The sequence below is a fragment of the Artemia sp. Qi Xiang Cuo genome, chromosome 2 (assembly GCF_049724085.1).
Source record: "Artemia sp. Qi Xiang Cuo chromosome 2, ASM4972408v1, whole genome shotgun sequence".
NCBI classification, from domain to species: Eukaryota; Metazoa; Arthropoda; class Branchiopoda; order Anostraca; family Artemiidae; genus Artemia; species Artemia sp. Qi Xiang Cuo.
The window spans coordinates 8,245,749-8,268,534 of NC_142795.1; the positions used below are offsets into that span (position 1 = coordinate 8,245,749).

The window sequence follows — 22,786 nt, forward strand, 5'->3', positions numbered from 1 at the left end:
CGACTATTAAAAAGGGCACTAGAATTCTCGATTTCCAATCGAATGAGCCCCCTTTGAAGTTTTTACGACAACCCCTCCATACGAAGTGCCTCTGGAAAAAAAAAATAAATAATAAAATATTGGAGCCGTATGGCCTTTACTATAGGCAACGCTACAGCGTTGTCTCTGATAGCAATTTCTGGTCGTTTTGAGTTATTGTTGGTTTCTATTTCTTCCGATCTAAAGTTTAATATGGCGTTTGTTTTTCTTTATAAAATTTCTTTTTCGGAAGGTTTTTTTTAAATTAATCTCTGTTTTTCACCAAAGTTTCAAGTTTTCAAAATTCCTTATTTCAAAATATTTTTTATTCCAAAATAAATTAACAGTCTTAGCAAGAACTAATTAAATTAAACTGAATATTTGGTATATAATAATATTAACTGATGAAAGCTCACCAGCTCAAAATTTTGTTTCTCTCACGGCCAGACTTAAAGCTTTGACACTTCTAGGCCCAGGTGTTTTGCCGCTCCGTTTTTGCAAGATTTTTGGGGAAATCCTCAAAACTTCGGGAATAGTAAAAGCCGTAGGGCCTAGTGGGCCTATTGGTAAATCCTTATCTGGTTTCACTGCATTTTTCATTTTATTTTCAATGTTGTAATAAGTACAAAAGAGAATATTTGTAATATAATTCGTTTTATTAAAGCGCCAAATACGCAGTAGGCCTTATGCTTTTATCGTTAGGGAAACAGTCAATAGCCAAACTCTTGTTTGCAGTGAAGAATATGGGTGTCTTGAACAGTTTGGAAAGAAGTAATAAAATTAAACTGAATTTCTATGATTGTTGGAATAAAATGTTGTTAAAATATTTTTTTGGGCGGGGGGGGGGACTTGGAGAGAGCTCCAGGGGTCAGCTATCTTGATTTATCATTCATATTTGGTTTTGGGGGGGGGAGGGGAATCGGTCGATGGAGGACCAGGGTTCAGCTTCCATAAGTTTGGAATAAAATATTTTTAATAAGTTGTTGTTGTTTTTTTTTGGGGGGGGGGGCGGGGGGTGGTGATCCATGGGAGGCCATGAGTGAGTTGCCATAATTTTTGGAATAAAATGTTGTTAACAAGTTATTTTTTTTGGGGGGAGGACTGGGTCGGACCATGCGGAGAAGGCCAGCTTGCTTAAATTTTGGAATAAAATATCGTTGATAAATTTTTTGAGTGGGGAATGGGATTTGGTTTATCTAATCTCTGAACTATTTTCAAAACCCTCGTATATAAACCTTATATGCGCCCCGAACATCGCATATAACACTTTCCCCAGGGCTCTAGGAATTATGTCGCCGTGAAGTTTTTGTTATCCGATCGTTTGACCTATTTTAACGAAATGGCAATCTCAAAAATCCGCTCGGATGGCTTTGGAGTAAAGGAGGCAGGAGGGCTAGTTGCCTTCCGGTCTCTTTTGACTCTTAAAAATGGAACTAGAATTTTCAATTTCCATTACCTTATATGTCCCTGGGGCATAATTTACAGCAATCGCCCCCGGGTTTGGGGGGGCTGTGTAAACCCCGGTGTTTTATTATATGATCTTTGGTCTATTTTGGAAAAAATGAACATCTCAAAAATTTAATCGGACGTATTTGAGGAAAACATGGCTGTTTTTTTTTTTTGGGGGGGGGGGGTGCCATTAGATTACTTTTGACTCAAAAGAGAACTAGAACTTTAGTTTCTAGTCATTTTAGTCCCCTCTCAAGTTTACCTCTTCCATAAAAACCTTACATACCTCCCGGCATAATTTACAACCCTTACCCCTGGGCTCTGGTGGGGGGGAGGTGTGTTAACCCCGAAGTATTTGTTATCTGATTGTTGGACAATTTATAGATAAGGTTACCTCAAAATTTCAATTGAACACGTTTCGGGAAAAGAGGGTGTGTGCTAGGGGGGGGGGTTAGATTCCCTTTGACTCTTCAAAAGGCAACTAGAACTTTCAAGTTCCAATAAAATGAGCCATCTCTGAAGTTTAGACGACCACCCATTACATGAAAAGCTCATATGCCCCCGGTTCATAAATTACACCACTCGCCCACTGGCTCTGGGGGATTGTGTCAAACCTGGAGTTTTGGTATTTTATCTTTAAACTATTTTTAAAAATTACTGTCTCAAAATTTTGATCGTATGCATTTGGAGAAAGAGGGCCTTGGGGTGCTATTTGCCCCCCCGGTAACTTTTGACTTTTAAAAAGGGCACCAGAAATTCCGAGTTACAATCGAATAATCTCCTTCTGAAGTTTGAACTACCATCCCTTCCATAAGAACCTTAGATACCCAGGAGCATGACTTACAAACACTTGCCCCAAGATTCTGGGGGGGGACTGTGTTAACCTGGAGTTTTTGCTATATTTTTTTTGGTTAATTTTGAAGATGGATATATAAAACTTCGATCGGACGCATTTGGGGAAAATACAGTTGGGTAGGGGGGGGGGAGCTGGTTGCCATCGGATCACTTTTGACTCTTAGAAAGGGAACTAGAACTTCGAATTTCTAATCATTTTATTTCGCTCCGAAGTTTATACGACCATCTCTTCTATAAAACTTTATGCCTCCGGGTATTATTTACAACCCTTTCCCCAGGCTGTTGGGGTGGGGGGTAATGACCCCGAAGTTTTAATTTGTTGATCGTTAGACTATTTCAAATGAAATGGCTATCTCAAATCCATCATATGTATTTAAGGAAAAGAGAGTATAGGGGGGGGGGGGTAGATGCCCTACGATCAGTTTTGACTCTTAAAAAGTTAACTGGAACTTTCAATTTCCAATCAATTGAGCTATCTCTGAACTTTATATGACCACCCCTTACATAAAAACCTGATATACCCCCGGGGCGTAACTTACACTTGCCACTGGGATCTGGAGCGTTGTGTCGACCCTGGAGTTTTGTAACCAGATATTTGAACATTTTCAATAAAATGGCTATCTTAAAATTTTTATTGGATGGGTTTGAAAAAAAGGCGTGGGTGGGGGGATAGTTGACCTCTGATCTCTTTTGACTCTTAAAAAGAGAACTAGAACTTTCGATTTCCAATCAAATGAACCTCTTTGGAAGTTTATACGAGCATCCCTTCCGTACAAACGATATATGCCCCCTGGGCATAACTTACAACGCCTGCCCCTTGGCTCTTGAGAGTTGTGCCCGCCCTAGGGTTTTTGTTATCTAATCTTTGAACTAAGATTAAAATTTCTATCGGATGTACTTGGGGAAAAAAGGCGTGGGGCTATTTGCCCTTCGGTCATTTTTGACTCCTAAAAAGGGCACTATGACTTCCAATTTCTAATCGAATGGGCCCCCTCCGAAGTTTTGCGACCAACCCTTACATATGAAGTGCCTCCGGGAAAAGAAATTGGAGTCTCATGCCATTGGGGTTGGTGGGGAGAGGCTAGCTGTCATCGGATCTCTTTTGACTTTAAAAAAGGGAACTAGAATTTTCAATTTCTAATCATTTGAGTCCCCTCCGAAGTTTATACAACCAACTTTTCCATAAAAACCTTATATATCCCCGGAGTATAAGGTAAAACCCTTCCCCCTTAGTGTTTTGTTTGTGATTTTTGTGCGGGGGGGGGGTATGTCGACCCCAAAGTTTTGTCATCTGATCGTTGGGCCATTTCAAACAAAATGGCTATCTCAAATCTTTTATCGGATGCATTTGGGGAAAATATAGTGGAGCGTGGGGGTATATGCCCGCCGATCACTTTTGATTACTCTTAAAAAGGTAAATAAAAATTTCAATTTCCAATCAAATGAGCCATTTTGATGTTCCTACGACCAACACTCACATAAAACCTTATCTGTCCCCGGGCCATAGCTTACAGCACTTCCCCTGGACTCTGGGGGGTTGTAATGACCCCTGAGTTTTTTATTTGATGTTTAAACTATTTTGAAAAAAATGGCTATCTCAAAATTTTGATAAGATGTATTTGGTCAAAAATGGGGCTCTGGGTGGGGAACTAGTTGCCTTCCAATCACTTTTTACTCTTTAAAAGAGCTTTAGAAATTTTTATTTACAATCAAATGAGCCTCCTTCAAAGTTTATACTACCATTCCTTCGGTATGGTAGTACCGAAGGAACGGGCGTGGCGTGGAAAAAAACGATACCAGAAGTCAGCATACCACGGCGTTTGTTCTATATAGCCCGTCGTAATGTTTTTAGTGTTTCACAGTACACGTCTTGATTAATGGTCGTCCCACGTTCCATGAATTAAACCAACAACACCCCGTTGGCATCCCAAAACACCGTTGCCATCAGTTTTCTGGCAGAAAAATCTTGCCGGGCTTTTTTGGTTTGGTAGGCGAATCTGAATGTGCCCACATCTTTGACTGTTCTTTTGTCTCAGGGTTCACGTACTTAATCCAGGTTTCGTCACCGGTCACGATTCTTTTTAAAAATGGTTCTCCTTTATCCTCATAACGTGACAGAAAGTCTAATGCAGAGGCCATTCTTTGAGTTTTGTGGTGGTTGGTAAGAATTTTGGGCACCCATCGTGCACAGAACTTACGGTAACCCAATCTTGCTGTCACTATCTCGTACAAAAGAGTCTTAGAAATATGTGGAAAATCAGTAGACAACTCCGCCATTGTGAAACGTCGATTTTCACGAACTTTTGCATCAACTGTCTGAACGAATTCGTCAGTCACCAAGGATTGTTTACCACTCCTCTCTTCATCATGAACGTTTTCTCGTCCACTTTTAAATAAACGTACCCATTCACGGACAACTCCTTCACTCATAACTTTTGGTCCGTACACGGCACAAAGCTCACGATGAATAGCTGCTGCAGAGTATCCTTTGGCTGTAAAAAACCTTATAACAGCACGCACTTCACATTTGGCGGGATTTTCTATTGCAGCACACATTTCAAACTACCACAATAACTAAACTAGCACGGGAACGATGTTCACTCGACTACGGCTTGATGCCGACTGACCTGCTGAGCGCGTGAATGCACAGATGGCGCGCTACTCCCCCCACTACATGCACTGTGACCAATCGGAGGTTAGTTTCTGAATTGCCCTCGTATAAAAGCCTTATATGCCCCCTGGGCTAAATTTACAAGACTTGCCCCAAGGTTTTGGCGGGCTGGGTTATCCCTTTAGTCTTTTTTATATGACTTTTGGTCTATTTTGAACAAAATGGTCACATAAAAAGTTCAACAAAACGCATCTGGGGAAAAGAGAGTTGGCGGGGGAGGGAGGGGGGGGGTAGTTCCCATCGGATCACTTTTGACTTTTAAAAGGGAATTAGAACTTTCAACTTCTAATCATTTGAGTCTTCTTCGAGGATTATATGACCAATTCTTCCATAAAAATTTTTTGTGTCCCCAGGGTATAAATTACAACAATTCCCCCGGGCTCTGGTGGGGGAGGGTATGTTGACCTGAAGTTTTTGTTATCTGATCGTCGGACTGCTTCAAACAAATTGACAATCTCAAAATTGTAATCAGATGCATCTACGGAAGAAACGGTTTGTGTATGTGTGTGTTTGTGTTGGGGGAGGGGGAGGTTAGATATCCTAATATCCCTTTTCACTCATAAAAAAGTAATAAGAACTTTCAATTTCCAATCAAATACGCCACCTCTGAAGTTTATACGACCTCCCCTTACATAAAAACCTTGCTTTCCCCCGGGGCACAACTTAAAACGCTTGCCCCTATTCCAGGGAGGGGGGCAAGTTTAATTAAAATCAAGTAGTTGTGGGAAACAAGTCATGGTTTAATTATAGGCAGCGCAGTAGCGCTGCCTAAGTAAAGAACGGTGTTGGCACAATATATTTTTTTTTTTCCAGACCAGGGCAATTGGTATCGAAAGAGTTGTCATAGAAACTTCGAAAAGGGCTCATTCGATTGAAAATTAGAATGACTAGTGCCCTTTTTAATAGTCGAAAGTGATTGGAAGGCAACTAACACCCGTTCCACGCCCACTATTTCCCCAAACATTTCCAATCAAAATTTTGATATAGCCTTTTTGTTCAACGTAGTTGATTTCCAGATAGAAATTATGTTTTTGAAGAGGACACTCCCTCCAAAGCCCCCAGAGCAAGGGTTGTAAGTTATGCCCAGGTTGCATTTAAGGTTTTTTATAGAAAGCTTTGTGATAGAAACTTTAAAAAGGGCCCATTCGATTGGAGATTGAAAGGGCTACTGCCCTTTTTAATAGTCGAAAGTGATAAAAGAGCAACTAACCCCCTCTCTCACGCTCACCTTTTCCCCAAACGCATCCAATCAAAATTTTGAGTTAGTCATTTTGTTCAACATAGTAGAAAGTCCTGGAAATTAGGTATTTGAGAATTACAACCCCCCCCCCCCCCCCAACAGCCCTAAGGGCAAGGGTTTTTCAGCAAACACATCCAGTCAAAATTTTTAGATAGCCAATTAGTTCAACGTAGATGAAAGTTTTTGGAAATTAGGTCCTTAGGGATGATCCCCCCCCTCAGCCTTCAGTGCAAGGGTTCTAAGTTTTATCCTGGGGACATATAAGGTTTTCATAGAAAGCGTGGTCGTAGAAACTTCAGAAAGGGCTCATTCGATTGGAAATTGAAATGGCTAGTGCTCTTTTTAATAGTCGAAAGTGATTGGAGGCCAACTAACCCCCCTCTCACGGCTATTTTGGGTACGTTTATGTTTTTAATATAATTTAAATAAAACACGTTACAGTCAGCATAACTAAAATAAAACATTCCAGTGTTCGAACCTTTTTAATGGTCGAAAGTGATTGGAAGGTAACTAACGGCCCTCTCGCGCCCAATATTTCCCCAATGACACTCCCCCCACAGCCCTCAATGTAGGGGCTGTGAGTTATGCTCTGAGGGTATATGAGGTTTTTATGGAAAGCTTTGTCGTAGAAACTTGTAAAAGGGCTCATTCGATTGGAAATTCAAAGAGCTAGTGCCTTTTTTAATAGTCAAAAATGATTGGAGGGCAACTAACCCCCCTCTTACGCCGAGCTTTTCCCCAAACACATTCAAGAAAACATTTAGATAGCCATTTTGTTCAACGTAGTTGAAAGTTCTGGAAATTAGGTCTTTGTCAGCGTTGTCGTAGAAACTTCAAAAAAGACTAATTCAATTGTGAATTGAGAGGGCTAGTGCCCGTATTAAAAGTCAAAAGTCATGGGAGGGTGAATGTCCCCCACGCCCCAAACACTTCCGATCAACATTTTGATAAAGCCATTTTGTTGGACGTAGTTGAAGGGTCCGGAAATTATGTTTTTGAGTATGATAACCCCCTCACAGTCCTCAAGGCTAAGGTTGTAAGTTTTACCCTGGGGGCATATAATGTTCTTACAGAAAGTGTTGTCGTAAAGACTTCAAAAAGGCTTCTTTCGATTGGAAATTGATAGGACTATTGCCCTTTTTAATAGTCGAAAGTAATCGGAGGGAGAATCGCCCCCCCCCCACGCCCAACATTTCCCTAAACAATTCCGACGATCATTTTGATATGGACATTTTGTTTAACGTAGTTGAAAGGTCTGGAAATTATGTCTATGAGGATGACAACCCCCTCCCCACAGCCGTCATGACAAGGATTGCAAGTTTTGCCCTTGGGGCATATAAGGTTCTTATAAAAAGTTTGATTATAGCAGCTTGAGAAATAGCCCATTCGTCTTGAAGTTGAGAGACTAGTGCCTTTTTTTTTAGTCAAACGTGATCAGAGAGCAAATTTTGATATAGCCATTTTGTTCAGCCCATCAGAAAGGTCTGGAAATTATGTTTTTGAGGATAAAAATCTCCCCTGCCCTAAGCCCAAGGGTTGTAGGTTATGCCCTCGAGATATATAGTGCTTTTATAGAAAGTGTGGTCATATAAACTTCGGAGGGGACTCATTGAATTGGTAATCAGACGTTTTAGTGCTCTTTTTAAGAGTCAAAGTGATTAGAGGGCAGCTACCCCCTCCACTTTACACACACGTCGTGTTGTTGCGAAATGCTTCTAATAGAAGTTTTTAGATAGCCATTCTATTCAACATAGTCTAAATACGTATAATGTAACAAGGCTTTTGGATTCAAACAAACCCCAGAGATTAGGGGCAAGGGTTGTAAGTTATGCCCAGGGGGCACTAGAGGTTCTTATGTAAGGGGTGGTTGTTTAACTTCAGAAGAGGCACATTCTTTCTCCCTGAAAAAGACTTTATCAACATAAAAGGAACAGAAATTAAATAAAAAAATCTTTTTGCACAAAAATGTTTTTCAAAAAAAAGTAAAGAACTCAATTAAACCAAAAACGAAAAAATAGAATCAAATAATCTACCAAGCATACAACTACCACAAATCAGTATCAATAAATAAATGAAACCCAAAACAAACAGAAATTAAAATAATTCAAACTCAAAACGAGCAGAAATTAATCTGAGCAGGATTCCAAACCCTATGCTTTCTAAAAGCTAGAATATAATTTGTACTTAACTGAAAACATTCTTGTAAATGTTTCCACTTTTAAAACTTTAAGAAATAAAAATAATTAGGGTTTTAAGGAATAAATATCAGCATTATATATATTAAAATGACACTGCACATTTTTTGAGTAAATTCATTTGAATTTTTTTCGGTAAAGTACAAATTATATTCTGGCTTTTAGAAAGCATTGGGTTTAGAAGCTTACTCCTATTAATTTATGCTCGTTTTGAGTTTGACTTATTTTAATATCTGTTTGTTTTGGGTTTTATTTATATATTAATACTGATTTGTGGTAGTTGTATGCTTAGTAGATTATTTGATTCTATTTTTTTTTCATTTTGGTTTAATGGAGTTCTTTACTTTCTTTTGAAAAACTTATTTTGTACAAAAAGTTTTTGTGATTAATTTTAGAAAAATCCAAGAAAGATAGTCCGAATGAGTGAGAGACAAATCTGACATAAGCTCTTTCTGAGATTGCATAAAAATGATATCATTTCACTTTTTGATGGATAAGTCTATCATCCATCCGTCCATAAATCATTCCTAGGACTTAACTAAGGTAGATAGTCATAGAACTAAGGGATGAAAAATCGGATTGATTTATGGTTGACGCGCGATGGACAATGTCCATTAGACTTGTATGCAAAAGGGGGGACTGAATTTGCTTGGACTCACAGGCAAACAAGTGACCAGAGCCTAATAGGCTTGGCCACTTGCAGTCTAAAGGTAAAATACCGTGTCATAAGATAGATAGGTTACCAAAAAGTCCCCTGGACTCACAGGCAAAGGGTGAGACCTATAGTATTCCAAGTATTTGGTTAAATGGCGGGAGTAAGTATGACTCTCGTATGGGACAAATACTTGTGTGTTAGCTTTTGGAAAGGCACGCCCACCTAGAATCTCAGGTAGGTTGACCAAGAATTTAAAATTGACACGGGACTTTTAGATTGCCTGGAATGTCAGGCAAAAACCCAATTCTACCGTAAAGAGCGAGATATTGAGGAGGGTCAATCCACCACAAACGTAATATTTTTTTAAATATTGCTCCTTAATTTTATTGAAAAAACCTTGTTTCTTATGTAATACGAAGACCTGAAAACGCTCTAATGGTGGTCTCAAGTACAAGTTTTGAAAATCCGTGGTGGCAACAGTGATCTGACCTCTTCCGTTAAGAAAATGATTAAGATTAATATTTGTTAGAGTTGGCTAACTAAGCCTCTTCAACGACTTAACAATCAGAATAACTCCAAGAATTATTCAATTTTGTAAAACCTTTTCTCCTGGTTCTTCACTTAAATGTATTGTTATACTTATAGATTTTTAACAAAATTAAGTAAACAAATTTAACTTTTTTTTGTAGCTGAGATAATTTTGAAAATTTAAAATTTCATATGTTTTTGGCTTTTCTTATATATTCTCAATTTTTATTATAGAAGTATTTTATCAAAAAATGAAATTATAGTCAATGCAGAACTTAAAAAGAATAAAAAAAAACAATAAGTGTCTATTCAGGGCCTATTACATTAAGCTAGAAGTCATTAGTTTTCATATGGATTTGTGTTTTTTTTTCAAAATTAATGGACCCAAGAGAATATGATTTAGTAAGTACATTAACGGGCGTAGCTAGGGGGGCAATGCCTACCTGAACAACTTAATATCCTCAGTCGTCCTCTAGATATTGCTAAGATGTCTTATTCACAACCATAGACACTGTGGCTTTTGATTTAGCTTCAAAGTAACATTTAGTTTTAATTATTAATATGTACGCCGCGTAACTGTGGGGGGTTGCCATACAGTTTATCCCTAGAGACATAGCTACTCGACCGTTCTATTATGCTGACAAATATGGCAAGCTCAAAATGTTTATTGGCTGTTTTTGGAAAATGAATGACCCTGGGAGGAGTGTTTCTTGCCCTCCAATCCCTTTTGGGTCTTAAAAAGGCATCAGAACTTTTAATTTCGAATCGAATTAGCTCCTTTAAAAGTTTCGATGATATTGCTAGCTATTATAGGGCTGCGCTGCCTATCATATTGTTTATTTGCCCTTTTGAAAACCTGCATGTATATAGTTTTTTTCGTTAAATTGAAACTCCCCGAAACGTTTCACCTTAATACCTTTAGCCTCATTAGTTACAGTAACCGCAGTAGTTGTATTAATAGTATTCACATTGTGCCTTCTGGATAATTCAAAATTCATCGCAACTTACCCTTAAAGGTCTAACTTAGCAATGTAAACAGTTCTTGAGATATTGCTTTCTCACCTTTTTGAAACTCTAAGTCTCAGCGTTCATTTTGATTTAGTTCAACATCAACCTAAATATTCCTTGAAAGCTTCAACCTAATACCCTTCGATTGCGTATTAGCAACAGTTATAGACGCAGTAGTAGTAATTCACCATCGTACCCTTAGGTATAGTTGCAATAGTAGTCACCGTAGTAGTATTAGCATTAGTATTATTAGTGGTGGTATTAATAATAATAGCACTAATACTACTAGCAACAGAAGTATTAGCGTACTTCCTTTAGATCAGTTGAACATCCCTCTCATCCTTCAAGTCCTGGAAGTTTCAACTTAATACCATAAGCTGTTGCTACGACATTGCTGATATGTCATTTTGATAACCTGTATATTCATATACTTCTTGAAATTTTCATCCTAATGCTCCTAGCCTTACATGTAAATGCAATAAAATAGTACGTTGAAGTAGTAATAGCAGTAGCAGTAGTAAATGCTGTAATGGTAGTAACATTAGTAGTAGCGTGCACATATCGCCATTTCGTCAATTGATCTTTTCCTTTAAGTATTCTCTGAAAGTTTCAACTTAATATCCAAATTCAATCTTGAGATGCGGTACTCTGACAATTCGGATGCGGTATTCTGACAATGTTGATTCAGTTCAAAAATCCCCTCAATAATCTCTCAAATTTTCACAATCATGGACTCAGCCTGAACAGTAATAGTATCATAGTAGTAGCGGTGGTAATAGGAGAAGTAGAAGCAGTAGTAGGGTTGTATTAGTAGTAGTAGTAACAGAAATAGCAGCAGTATTAATAACAGTAGTAGCCTTACATGTTGCCCTTACGTCAGTTGAGCATCACCCTCATGACACCCCTGAAGTTTCACTTTGATATGTTAAGTCGTTCCAAAAATTTTACTGATGTGCCCTTTCGACCCTCTTTTAATTCCCTTTTCATCTTAATATCCGTAGCCGTAAAAGTTGTTTCAATTGAAGTTGTGGTTGGAGTAGTTGGATATCAGTAGTAGTAGTAGCAGTTGTAGTAAAGTTAGTGGTAGCATGCACATATTGTCTTTTGGTCAATTGATCTTCTTCCCTTCAAGCGTTGTCTGAAAGTTCCAATTTAATACCCAAATTCATTCTTAAGATACGCCAATTTGATAATCTGCATGCATGTAGTGTGTTTTGATTTAGTTAAAATTGATCCTTAATATTCTGTAAATTTTCATCTTCATACGCGTAGCCTTAATAGTACTAGTATCATAATAGTAGTGGTAATAGTACAAGTAGTAGTAGCGATAATATTGATGTCTTAGTAGTAAGAATAACAGTTGTAGAAGCAGTATAACAGCAGTAGTAACAGGTGCAATTTTGCCTTTTGGGTCTGGTTAATATCCGACTCATGATGCACTAGAGAAATCATCTTGATACGGTAAACTGTTCCAAAAATATTGCTGAAACGCCTTTATCAGCAGTCTAAATATACTTTTTTAGTATATTAATACGCCTAAATATCCGCCTTTAGAGTATGTTTTGATTTAGTTCAATTTTTCCTCAACGTTTCATCCGATGTTTATTTCAAAATCCTCAGCCTTTGTAGTATTCACTACAGAAGTCGTGAATACTGCACAGTAGTGAATACTACACATACGAAGGCGGAGTATGAATCTTTGGTGGTTTTAAATCTGTGTCACTTGTTTTTAATGGAGACTATATCCTTTTTCGGTACTTTATATTCTGTCTACTGTGAGTTACATAGACAACATTTTTATGCTTAAATTTGTAATTGAGAAATACCTGAATTTTTTGTTTCCTTTTGTCCTAGGTTTTATAGTCTATAAATATATGTTTGATATAGCTCATGAAGGCACTGTAGTGACGGTACTAAGAACCAAGGTTATACGACCTTTCAACTATATTGAATCATCTAGCTATCTCAAAATTTTTCTCGGATACCTTCGGGAAAGTCATGGGAGCGGGACTAGTCGATCACTCAAAGGGAGCACTACAACTTTTTAGTTCCATTCAAAGGAGCCCTTTCCCAATCTTCTAAGACCATTGAGTCGATACGATCACCTCCAAAAAAAAAAAATAAAAAAAATAAACATGCATCCGTGATCTTTTTTCTGACAGAAATAAAAAATATCACACTTTAGTAGATACAGTAAAACAGTAGGGTTCTCTGATATGATAAATCAGGTGACGAGGTTTTTATTAATATCGCAAAATTTTCTGAGGGTGTTTCCCTCCTTTTCGAAAACCATGAAAATTTTCTCAAGGCTAAAAGCTTCGATGAGTAAAACTTAAACTTAATGAATTTCAAATATTTGAAATCAGCAGAAATTTGAGATTCTTTTGATGTTTCACTTGTTATCAAAAAACGTTATCAAAATATGTTATCAAATGTTATTGTTTCTTAGAGTTTCGGCTACTATTGGCCCAAGTCGCTCCTCATTTACAGCGTTTAAAAGGTCATTTTCCCCTAAGACAAACGGGCAGACTATAAATATTGATGACGTATAAAACAAAAATATTATGTTTCCTAATAGTACATTTATAATTATGAAACGTAATGTTTCAGTATTATTGATGACATAAAAAAATTTCAACCTTTATGCACTAAGTTGCTTTAGCTAAAACAAAATTTGACCTAGCAAACGTTTTATAGCGTCATTATATTTTATTTTCTCAAGAAGTCCTATTAGTAAAATAGCAGCACGTTTACTAATAGTGTAATGGTTGTGGCGATGTTTACTTTGAACCTCGTTAATATGGACTGAGAACCACTTTCCTTTTTAATTTTTCCCTTAATGGGAAAGAAAAGAGCCAATATAGACAGCGGCCCTGCTCGACTATATCATATCCCCACTACTTCGTTTTACTACCAGAGCTAATGACTATTCACAAAGAGGGAAGGAAGGACTAGGGGAAAAACCCTTGTGTATTAGTAGCATTACACAGATACTTTTTCATTTGACATTTCACATATTTTCTTCTTCCTGCTGTCATTATGACTTTATATCATACATATCCTTCCTAATAAAAAATAAGTAGCCACAGACAAGTAGGCTATAGGATGGAGAGTTAATATTCTCAAGGACATAATACCACACACCCCCAAACCCCTCCGTATAAGAAAAGTATCTTTCAGGCGTATTGGTGTTTGTTATTCAACGTTCAGCTGTACTTTCACGGCTGTATCTTCAGCGGGCAGTGGAAACCTAGCATCAAAATTAACTGTACAAATTCCTATAAGGTATTATTTCTGTCGAGGCAAATGAGGTTCTTATATCTGCGGGACAGGACTAAAGTTAGTTGGCGGTAAAACTTTTGTGTCTACGATCTTAAGACCCGTACATGAAATTTACTAAAAATTTTTGTTCTTCTGAACACTTGGAATAATATAGCTATGCGATTTCTGCCGTATACTGGCGACATATGAGCGCTTTCACATAGACAAATATATTGCAGCACCTTCTCCAATGGCTCAAAGGAACTTTCCTCCGTCGTTTTGGAATGGAAATTATCAACTATCAACGGGAAGTAGAAGTACGAGTAACTATGGACTGTCTGCACACCCTTCCCATGACTTCTATAATTCGATGGCTGAAGCTTACCACAGTTCACTCCATCCTCAACTGGGTCAAGATCCTTGGTCCCACTATCAACTATCCTCTCAGGTAAGCAACAATTAGTTTTGTTGGAGTTGAAAAGTTTCTTTTCACTAAATGTTTCTTGGCAGATAAAGCTAGTTAGGTTTTCAGTGCGATAAGTTGCTTAATACTTTGATTTACTAGTTGGTCCAACTACTAATAAAAAATGTGATTAACTTTTTTATAGACATCATTGGTATGTAAAACCAAAATTTCTCAATAAAGAGTGACAGTAAAAGTAAGGAGAAACAAAGTAAAAGGTTTTAAAGGAAAAAGAGTAAGCATTAAGCAAAGTACATTTTTCTCAATTTTCTAGTTATAATATAACAGAGTCAGATACTGCTAATGTTTGATATGTCATTCTGATTTTGAAATACGTTGTGGATTCAATATACTTGAAAAGGACCTGTTGCTGCAACAGGCTAAAACTGTTCAAGCTCTGTCATTGATTACTATCATGTCGCTATTATAAGGTCGAAACTGAAAAATCGCGAATTTCACAGGAGAGTGGAAACAGGTATTTTCACAATGTTTTTGAAGATTGGCACAGAATAAAAATCTATCAGATTTCTGCATACTACCTGAACCATCAAACAGTTTTAATGTTTAGTATATGTCTGATAGTCTTTAAATTAGGGGTAATCTAAAAATCTTCGGTCCTAGTTATGGCCACTCAATCCTACCTTTTACGAAGTAAATACGTATCTGTAACTGCTAGTGGATAGAGGGCTCTGAGGAGTGCAATAACTGTAATAAGCTCATCTGTGACTTTTTGGTGTAACAGTGATATTTGACAATGGCAAGTACCCAGAGTCATTCCTAGGGCTGATGGTGCCTGGGGGAAAATTAATTACAGTGCCCCCCTCCCGGCTCAAAAGAAGCAAAAAAAACCGAATCAAAGTGAAAAATTTGATCGAAGTGGGCAATGCCCCAGCTATCCAAGTTTTAGGTCTGTAATATAAAGTGTACAGATTTGGATTTTGTTTTTTGTATCAGTATGTAGTTGCATGAATTACTCCCTGTGTTTTTCTTATATATTTTTATTTATGCTAAAATATGCTGTATTTTATTATGCTTTCTATGTATGTATGTATGTATGTATTTCCAAAAAAATAGGGAAAAAATAGGCCATAGGGAAAAAAACAAAAAAACAAAGACAGAGCATAAACATAACAAAACCAACAAAGAAACACAAATAAATTTAAAAAAAACACAAATAAATTAAAAAGAAAAACGTACTTATATATTCTGGTAATTTTAAATAAATAAACAAATGTTATATATAATGTATCGCTTAAAAAGTACACCAAAGGAAAAATCCTAAAAGACAGTTGTTCTCGCAAGATTATCGTTGAGTTTATAGAATTCTATTTAGACTTATTTAACTGAATAAGGAATATTGTTTCCAGTATATTAAAAAGAAAACTGTATAAAATCAACATCTCATTTTGCAACCCTAGAGAAGTGTCGAAACAACGTTTAGATAGATAAATTAACGAGAACAGAAATGTTGAGATTCTTGAGCTAAACATTAAGGACAACTGAAGTTGTTTCTCTGGAAGAAAAGAAACAGAGTTTTTCTGGGCCAAAGTTTTTGGAAACTTGCAAGTGGACATTTCTCCTCAAAGCAACTTTTTATATTGTCAAAATGGTCATAACTAATTGCAAGACAATAAAAACAAAAACAAATGAAAATTTTAACTGGGATAATCTCAGGAATGAGCACGTATGAATATATGACATTTCTTTTCTCTGAGTAAAACAAAAAGAAACTAGACACATATCCTATCTTAAACGACAATTGAAACATGTTCTGGCTGACTCTTATGATGGATAATTGCAATGCAAAAAATGGAATAAGTTTGCCAAAACTTCATGACACAAGCTTCAAAGAAGGATACCCGCGCGTAAAAAGTTATCCTCAGACTGAAACCATATATTAGAAGGTTTTTCCAACTTTTCCATTGTTGCGACCATTTCCGTCAAAGAGAATGATCCCACTGACAGATCATTTCAAGATGAAATACTGTGACGGAAGTGCAATTTAAGGTTTTTGGTGGAGATGTAAAAAGGATAAATTTAATTTACTTCTTTTTTAACATATCGAGGGACTTCTGTGTCAGTTAGAAATTATTCTTAACATGATCTCTTTTTTACATAAAGATGATGTATTGGGGGAATTTTTATTAAATATCTTTGGGGGCTGTGACACCGATTGGGGTGCGGGGGTAAGGAGGACTTGCCCTTTCCTGCTAGATTCCACCCAGGTTTTAAATGTATTTTTTTAGGTATTTTCATTGAACAAAAACTGAAAAAGCAACAAAATTGCTCCCGTCCTATAAATTGAAAAATATATTTTTCTCCCGTCCATTCCATTTCTGTTAATTGGCGCAACTGTTGGTTGGAGCTTAGTCTCTAGTTTCGAAGATAGTTATTAAGATTAGTTATTCGCTATTTTGACCTTCTTCTGAGAACATTTTAATCAAAATCATAAAGTAAGAAGCTAAAAATTCCTTAATATTATTCTTCACTGTTTGCCCTTAGTCCTGAGTGCAGTGAATTTCCTGAAGTTTATTTTAGAAAGGATTTGGTCCAATTTATGAGGGCTTTTTTGGTCCAATTATTTATTAACAAAAATAAATACAAACTAATTCTTATGTGTCTTTTGAAGTTTTTCTCAACCCCCCACACACCAAAAAAATCCTTCGGTAGCCCTCTCCCCCCCCCCCAAAAAAAAATAACCCCAGCCCTCCAAAATTACAAAATTTAAGATTATGAATGAAGGCATAGGGTAGTTATGTCATAGGCAATCATCCTCAAACAATTATAAAATTGTCGTGACTGCCCAATACTTTAATTTTACTTTTTAAATAAAATTTCTTTTTGGGATAGCTGGAAAAAAAAGTTTTTACTTTTTGTGCATGTGGATATGGATATAAGAACTTTTTCTATAAGGTTTCGTTTAAACACTTTTATTTTTTCTTAGTCTTTAGGACAGAAAAGTAATTTCTTTCATTTTTCAACATAATGATTCATACCTCATACTAAAAATCGCACTTAAAAGACATTCTTTTTTAATAATTTATAGTCTTAGTTTTACTTGTGCATGATCAACGCCATAACTTTAAACGGACGTTTTAAATTTTAGAAATATTTGATTTTTAATTCTCTAACAGGACAGAATCAAGTGAATTTATTAAAAAAAAAGTTGTCTTGTTGGAAATGGCTTCTTTGTTTTGTGCTAAGTGCCATTACGTGGCTACATTTATTTATTTAGGACAAATCAAGAAACGAATTTTCGGTGAAAGAGACCTCTATATGCAGTTACGTAGATTTCGGCAGTAGCTGGTGTAAAATTAAAAAAAAAGAGACACGGGGGAAAAATCAGCCAAAAATGAGCTAAAAATGTGACTAACCAGCTTGAGAAGGCTTCCCTTTCAGGTCGTTTGGGAATCTATAACACATTCTTGTTGTTTGAATTTTTACATATGAAAAGTGTTGTTAAATTCAACAAATTACTTTATATTATTTAGTTTCACGTTTAGTTATTTAGTTTTAATTATTCAAATTTGTAATACCTCGAAAACTTATTAGGAAAGAAAAGGTTGAACCTTTGCCGAATTTTATCTTGATTGATTTATTTTGAACAGTGTTATACTATCCAGCAGGGGCATCGTTTTAGGGGAAGGACAAGGGGAACAGTTCCTCTCCCAATAATTTGGAGAAACAATTATTATATTGCCCATGCCTCTTGACTATCCGGATATGGACCGGATATGGCCCTACTCCCCCCCCCCCCACCCCAATAAAAATGCTTTAGCTACGTCTCTGCTATCCAGCAATATTGTTTAATTTTTAACTATTATGTAAAACCATACAAGTACTTTGTACTTGCAATTGTTGTTTTGAACTGGTACATAACTGTATTATACCTTGGGAACCTATAGGAAACCCAGTTCTGTTTGGGAATTCGGTAGGAAATCGTAAAAGCGTGTCTCTATTTTGGAGATTGTGGAAATCCGTAGCGCCGATCTAGAAAATTCAATGTCAATGGAGACCTATTTATCAGTCCTGTAGGGGCAATTAGACAAAAAAAAAGGTTTTGTTCATCTGAAACTAAGGAGAAACAAATTCAAAATAAAAATAAATTATTACTTATATGAAATGGGCTGCCCTCTCCTCAATACCTCGTTCTTTACGCTAGAGTTTGGGCTTTTGTCCTAATTCCTTAAGAACGACTTCTGAAACACTCGGGCTGTTCAATCAGAATAATAAGCTTTTTCGAATGTTCTAGAAAAACACGCTTAGAATTTGTTCCTGTGGATACTGCCTGAAATTAAATGTTTAATTTTCGAGGTAAAACTTCTTGCATAACAATGCCATGCAACACATCAATTTAGCGCACTCAAAACAAACTATTTATTAAAATAGGAAAGAAAAGGATAATGGAGTAAGAAAAGGAGTAGTCATTTTAACAAGTTAATTTTATTTTTTAATTTAGTATGATTGATAAATATTTTTTTTTTTTTTTTTGGTAATTTCACCATCTTTTTCTGATGCTTTTCACCAGACTTTGTAACCAATGACATTACTATTTTAATAAATTGATGTAAACTTAGTTATATTTTACTAAATTATACAATTACATTATCCCCTTATCCCTCCCCCTTCTCCAAGAAAAAAGAGTTTTTGAAAAATTCAACCCGATCTCCAGCCGTGAGACACAACAGGGTATACTAGCAATTATTGATGCATAGCATATTTATGACTTTAAAATTTTTGCTAACCTGAAATTGCTCTCCAGTCAGATGATTTGGCTCCCTAAAGGTCAAAGTATAAACACATCCTACAAGTACTGACAAAACCTATCCTCTCCACACAAAAAAGTGACCCTTTGTCCGCGTCTCCGGAGACGATTCCATACCTATGCGAACCTGGGGGATAATAGCCTAAGTTCCGTAGGTGATTATACTTGTTCCGTAAAAGCTGTATTAAATTTAATTTATTGGCTCGGAGTGATTAAGTAGTACAGCACTTTGCGTCTAGAGGCGCTGAGGTACGCGGGGTCACTTTTGGAGAGTTTTGTCAGTACTTGTTACGTAGATGATTATACTTTGCTAAAGGTTGACGATATTCAATGACATTGTAGGAACGGTGTGTTATTCAATCCAACCGCGGGTGCAGCTCTATCTAATCCAATGATATTGTGCGACATTGCACGAGCGGGCGAGTTTTGTTAGATAGCCAGTATAATTGAGGAACACTTCGGCCCATGTATTTTCGTAGGAGTGAGATATCCGGTGAAACCTAATAGATAATCTGTGGGGTACACTATCTTGTCTGACCAACTAGACTGGACCTTCATTATAAATACTGTTCTGCAGAAAAATATTGACTTCACCTACCCGTCTTATAACTTCACTGATTGACTAAGTGCTACTGACATTTACCAATCATGTAAAGTAAGATAATTTAGGATGTAGAATTTTTATTTAAGATTTTCTAATTTGATTTTGTCAGTTCCGAAAAATCGACGGTAGACCTGAAAATACAAATTTTAATCCCTTAAACTGGGATTTTGTATTTAATTCTGACCAGTACACAAATAGTTTAATTTCTTTTCACTTTGAACCTGTGTGGATCATTTAAATTTAAGCTGCTTCGTTATTATATTTTGGAAGGGAATGAGTCCAGTTGAAATGTTTAAAGCAGCGATAATTAGTGGCATAAGTTCACAAAAATTGGGGAGGGGGAGGCTTTACCATATCCAGGATTTTTTTTTCGGAAGGAGGGGGTCACAAAAGGATTTTTCTTTGGGGGGGGGGATAAAAAAACTTCAAAAACGCATATGAAACTTGTTTATGTTCATTTTGTTGCGTTTTACGAGTCAGACAAACATTTTGGCGGGGGGGGGGGTGTCATACGCCCTAACCCCCCTCACTGGATACGGCATTGGTGGGGGGTCAAAATGTATGTGTGTTGCAAAATCTAAGGGGAGCAAATTTGTCGTTTTTGTATTCTTTCAATTATAAAATACCAAACAAGGTATTTTCATTGAATATACCCCTAAGAAGTGTTTTCAAAACCTAGGGGGCATATGCCCTATTCTAAATCTACCCCCGCTCCAACCCCAATCGTTGCTGTTGGTTACTAGACTACATGGCAACTATGTGCGAAACCTTCAACACTGGTTGTTGGGTTATTTACATGTAATTTTACAAAATTTACATAATCATTTCTATGGCATTTAACAAAGTTTTTCTCAACAAGTAGCACCCTTTTCTGCACCCCTACGCAATTTGGGGCTGTAAAAGTAATAATTTTAGTCGAAAAACTTAGAAAAGGAACCAAAGGAAACGGAAATTGATTGAAAAGGCTATGCTGCATGTCTCTTTAAGTAGTAATCAATGTAAAGAGACAACCCTAGCACCATGACTTCCTTTATTAGTGAGTATAGTGTTGCACGTTTTTGTGTGACATACTTTATTTGCCGATGTGAACGCTCATTCGCTTTCGAGGCATAAGCCGTGGATGACGGGTACACACTTTTATCTCCTTCATTTGTATCTGTAACTTTAAAGTAAGAGAGTAAGAAAAAGAAAATAAAGATTCGGAATCTAATTAACTTTTTTAGGCATACTTTGCATCTGCTTACGGTGGAGTGGCGAATAATCGGTTTGCTCCACAGTATGGCTCCCTTTTATTGCATCAGCCAGGTCCCTCGACGTCTAGACTGGGCCCGGTACCGTCAGCCTCTCATTGTCCATCAGTAAAAACAGAACCATGGAATGGCCGCTATGGTGACCCCAATCCTAGCCTAGATATTGCTGGAGATCATCCTCCAAGTGGATATCATGGTCCAGCTCACACATATTCTGGAGTTACAGGTAATTTGAATTCATCATATTTTGAGTTTGTCGTATTTTTTTAGTGCATTTCAAAGCATCAAACATGTGAAAAAAGTGCCGTATTATCCAACTGAATCACTGGATTTCTTGGATCAATTGCACCAAGGTTCTAGGGTGCTCACTCCTGCTGAATTTTGCGGTATAACTTTAATCCAGGTTCTATAATTCTTAAGTGCTTTTTTCTTCTTTTTTTAAGATATCGGAAACTATTTTGTGCTAATATATTTTCCAGATGGATATAAAATTATCGGTAATAAATTTTGTTGGTCTAGAAGTAGCATTAAATCGAAATATATCGATGCATGTCTTGTAATCAAAATTTTGGTTTTTAGATGTCCATTTAGTGCTCTCTTTAATCTGGTTTTAGATTATTTTATCCGGGGCTGTCTTTAACACGAGGGGGAATATAACCTTTCCAAAAAGGCAAGTCAATCGGGGGAAGAGAAGGGAGACAATTGTCCCTTAGGTTTTAAAAAGTACTTTCTTTCATATTTCCAGTAAAGAAATACGTTTTTTTGTGTTTTTATTGATAAAAATGAAAATAACAAAACTGCCCCCACCTAGAATTCAAAAAATACATTTTACACCTCTTCGCTACATTTTTTTTTTTAGAATTAACGCCCATGTTTCTAAGAGCCTGCTGTTTCTGTGTTCAAGTTGCATCGAGAATAATATTCATCCCTGAAAAAGTCTACCCCTTAAAATATGTCATGGGAGGGGGCATGCATTTTTTACTGTAATTTATTTTTTGAAGGGGGTTTCTTCGGCTAAATTTTGTGGTTAGGGAATGACCCGTTCCTGTTTTATGTATGCAAGCCTATAAATCTAATCTCTTAAGTTACGCTCAAAATATTCTCTGGCAGCACAACAGTGCTGCCAAAGTAAAGGAGGGTATGTGATTTTGCATAAAAAAGGGAGCCGTTACCACGCATTAAACTTATTGCAAGCTTAGTCCAAATAACTCATTAAGGATAAAGCGAGCTTAAAGAATCGATATTCCCTCGATAATATACATATGACGAACCTCTCAGCGAAAATTAAAAAAATTGGCATAAAAATACACTTTTTGAGGCCTCGGCCACTCTCCCTCCCGCAAATAGATGCACTATAGATACACAATAGATACAAAATACAAAATAGATACACAAATAGATGTCGCTCCTAACAGCTATTCCCTGTCGTTGCAATATTGTAGATAGGCTAATAAATTGTCAGATGAATCAACGTATGAAGCTAAAAAAAACAAGTCTAGAATTGCTGTTTTAATTTGATCGACTACTTATATCGGAAGAATACTTTCTTAAGTAGTATCGGAAGAATGGATCCTTAGGGAAGAATGCACCACTGCCAAGCATCCTGGACTTTGAAACTTGGAGGCTAACAGTTGTGATTTTGGTCCTATTCAGGCTAAAATTTCTGTTACCACAAAATGACAAAAATTGTCACCTTGCTAAGGCGCAATATGTTCTGTTCCGTGAAAAAAACATACTGAACTCTTTATTTTTGTTCTCTTACACCCTCTTCACATGCCTTGCAACCACAGAGCAGATGCGATCACTCCTTGGAAAAAACACACA

The 22,786-nt window shown here is 36.7% G+C and overlaps 1 protein-coding gene across 1 annotated transcript in view; it reads left to right on the forward strand.

The window, feature by feature from the left end:
* Positions 1-22,786, forward strand: part of LOC148954868 (transcription cofactor vestigial-like protein 2) — a 70,297-nt gene that overhangs the window by 41,985 nt on the left and 5,526 nt on the right. The window contains exons 3-4 of the mRNA XM_089105424.1: positions 14,120-14,328; positions 20,936-21,188. Coding sequence (XP_088961550.1) covers positions 14,120-14,328; positions 20,936-21,188 — 462 coding nt within the window. The remainder of the gene's footprint in view (positions 1-14,119; positions 14,329-20,935; positions 21,189-22,786) is intronic.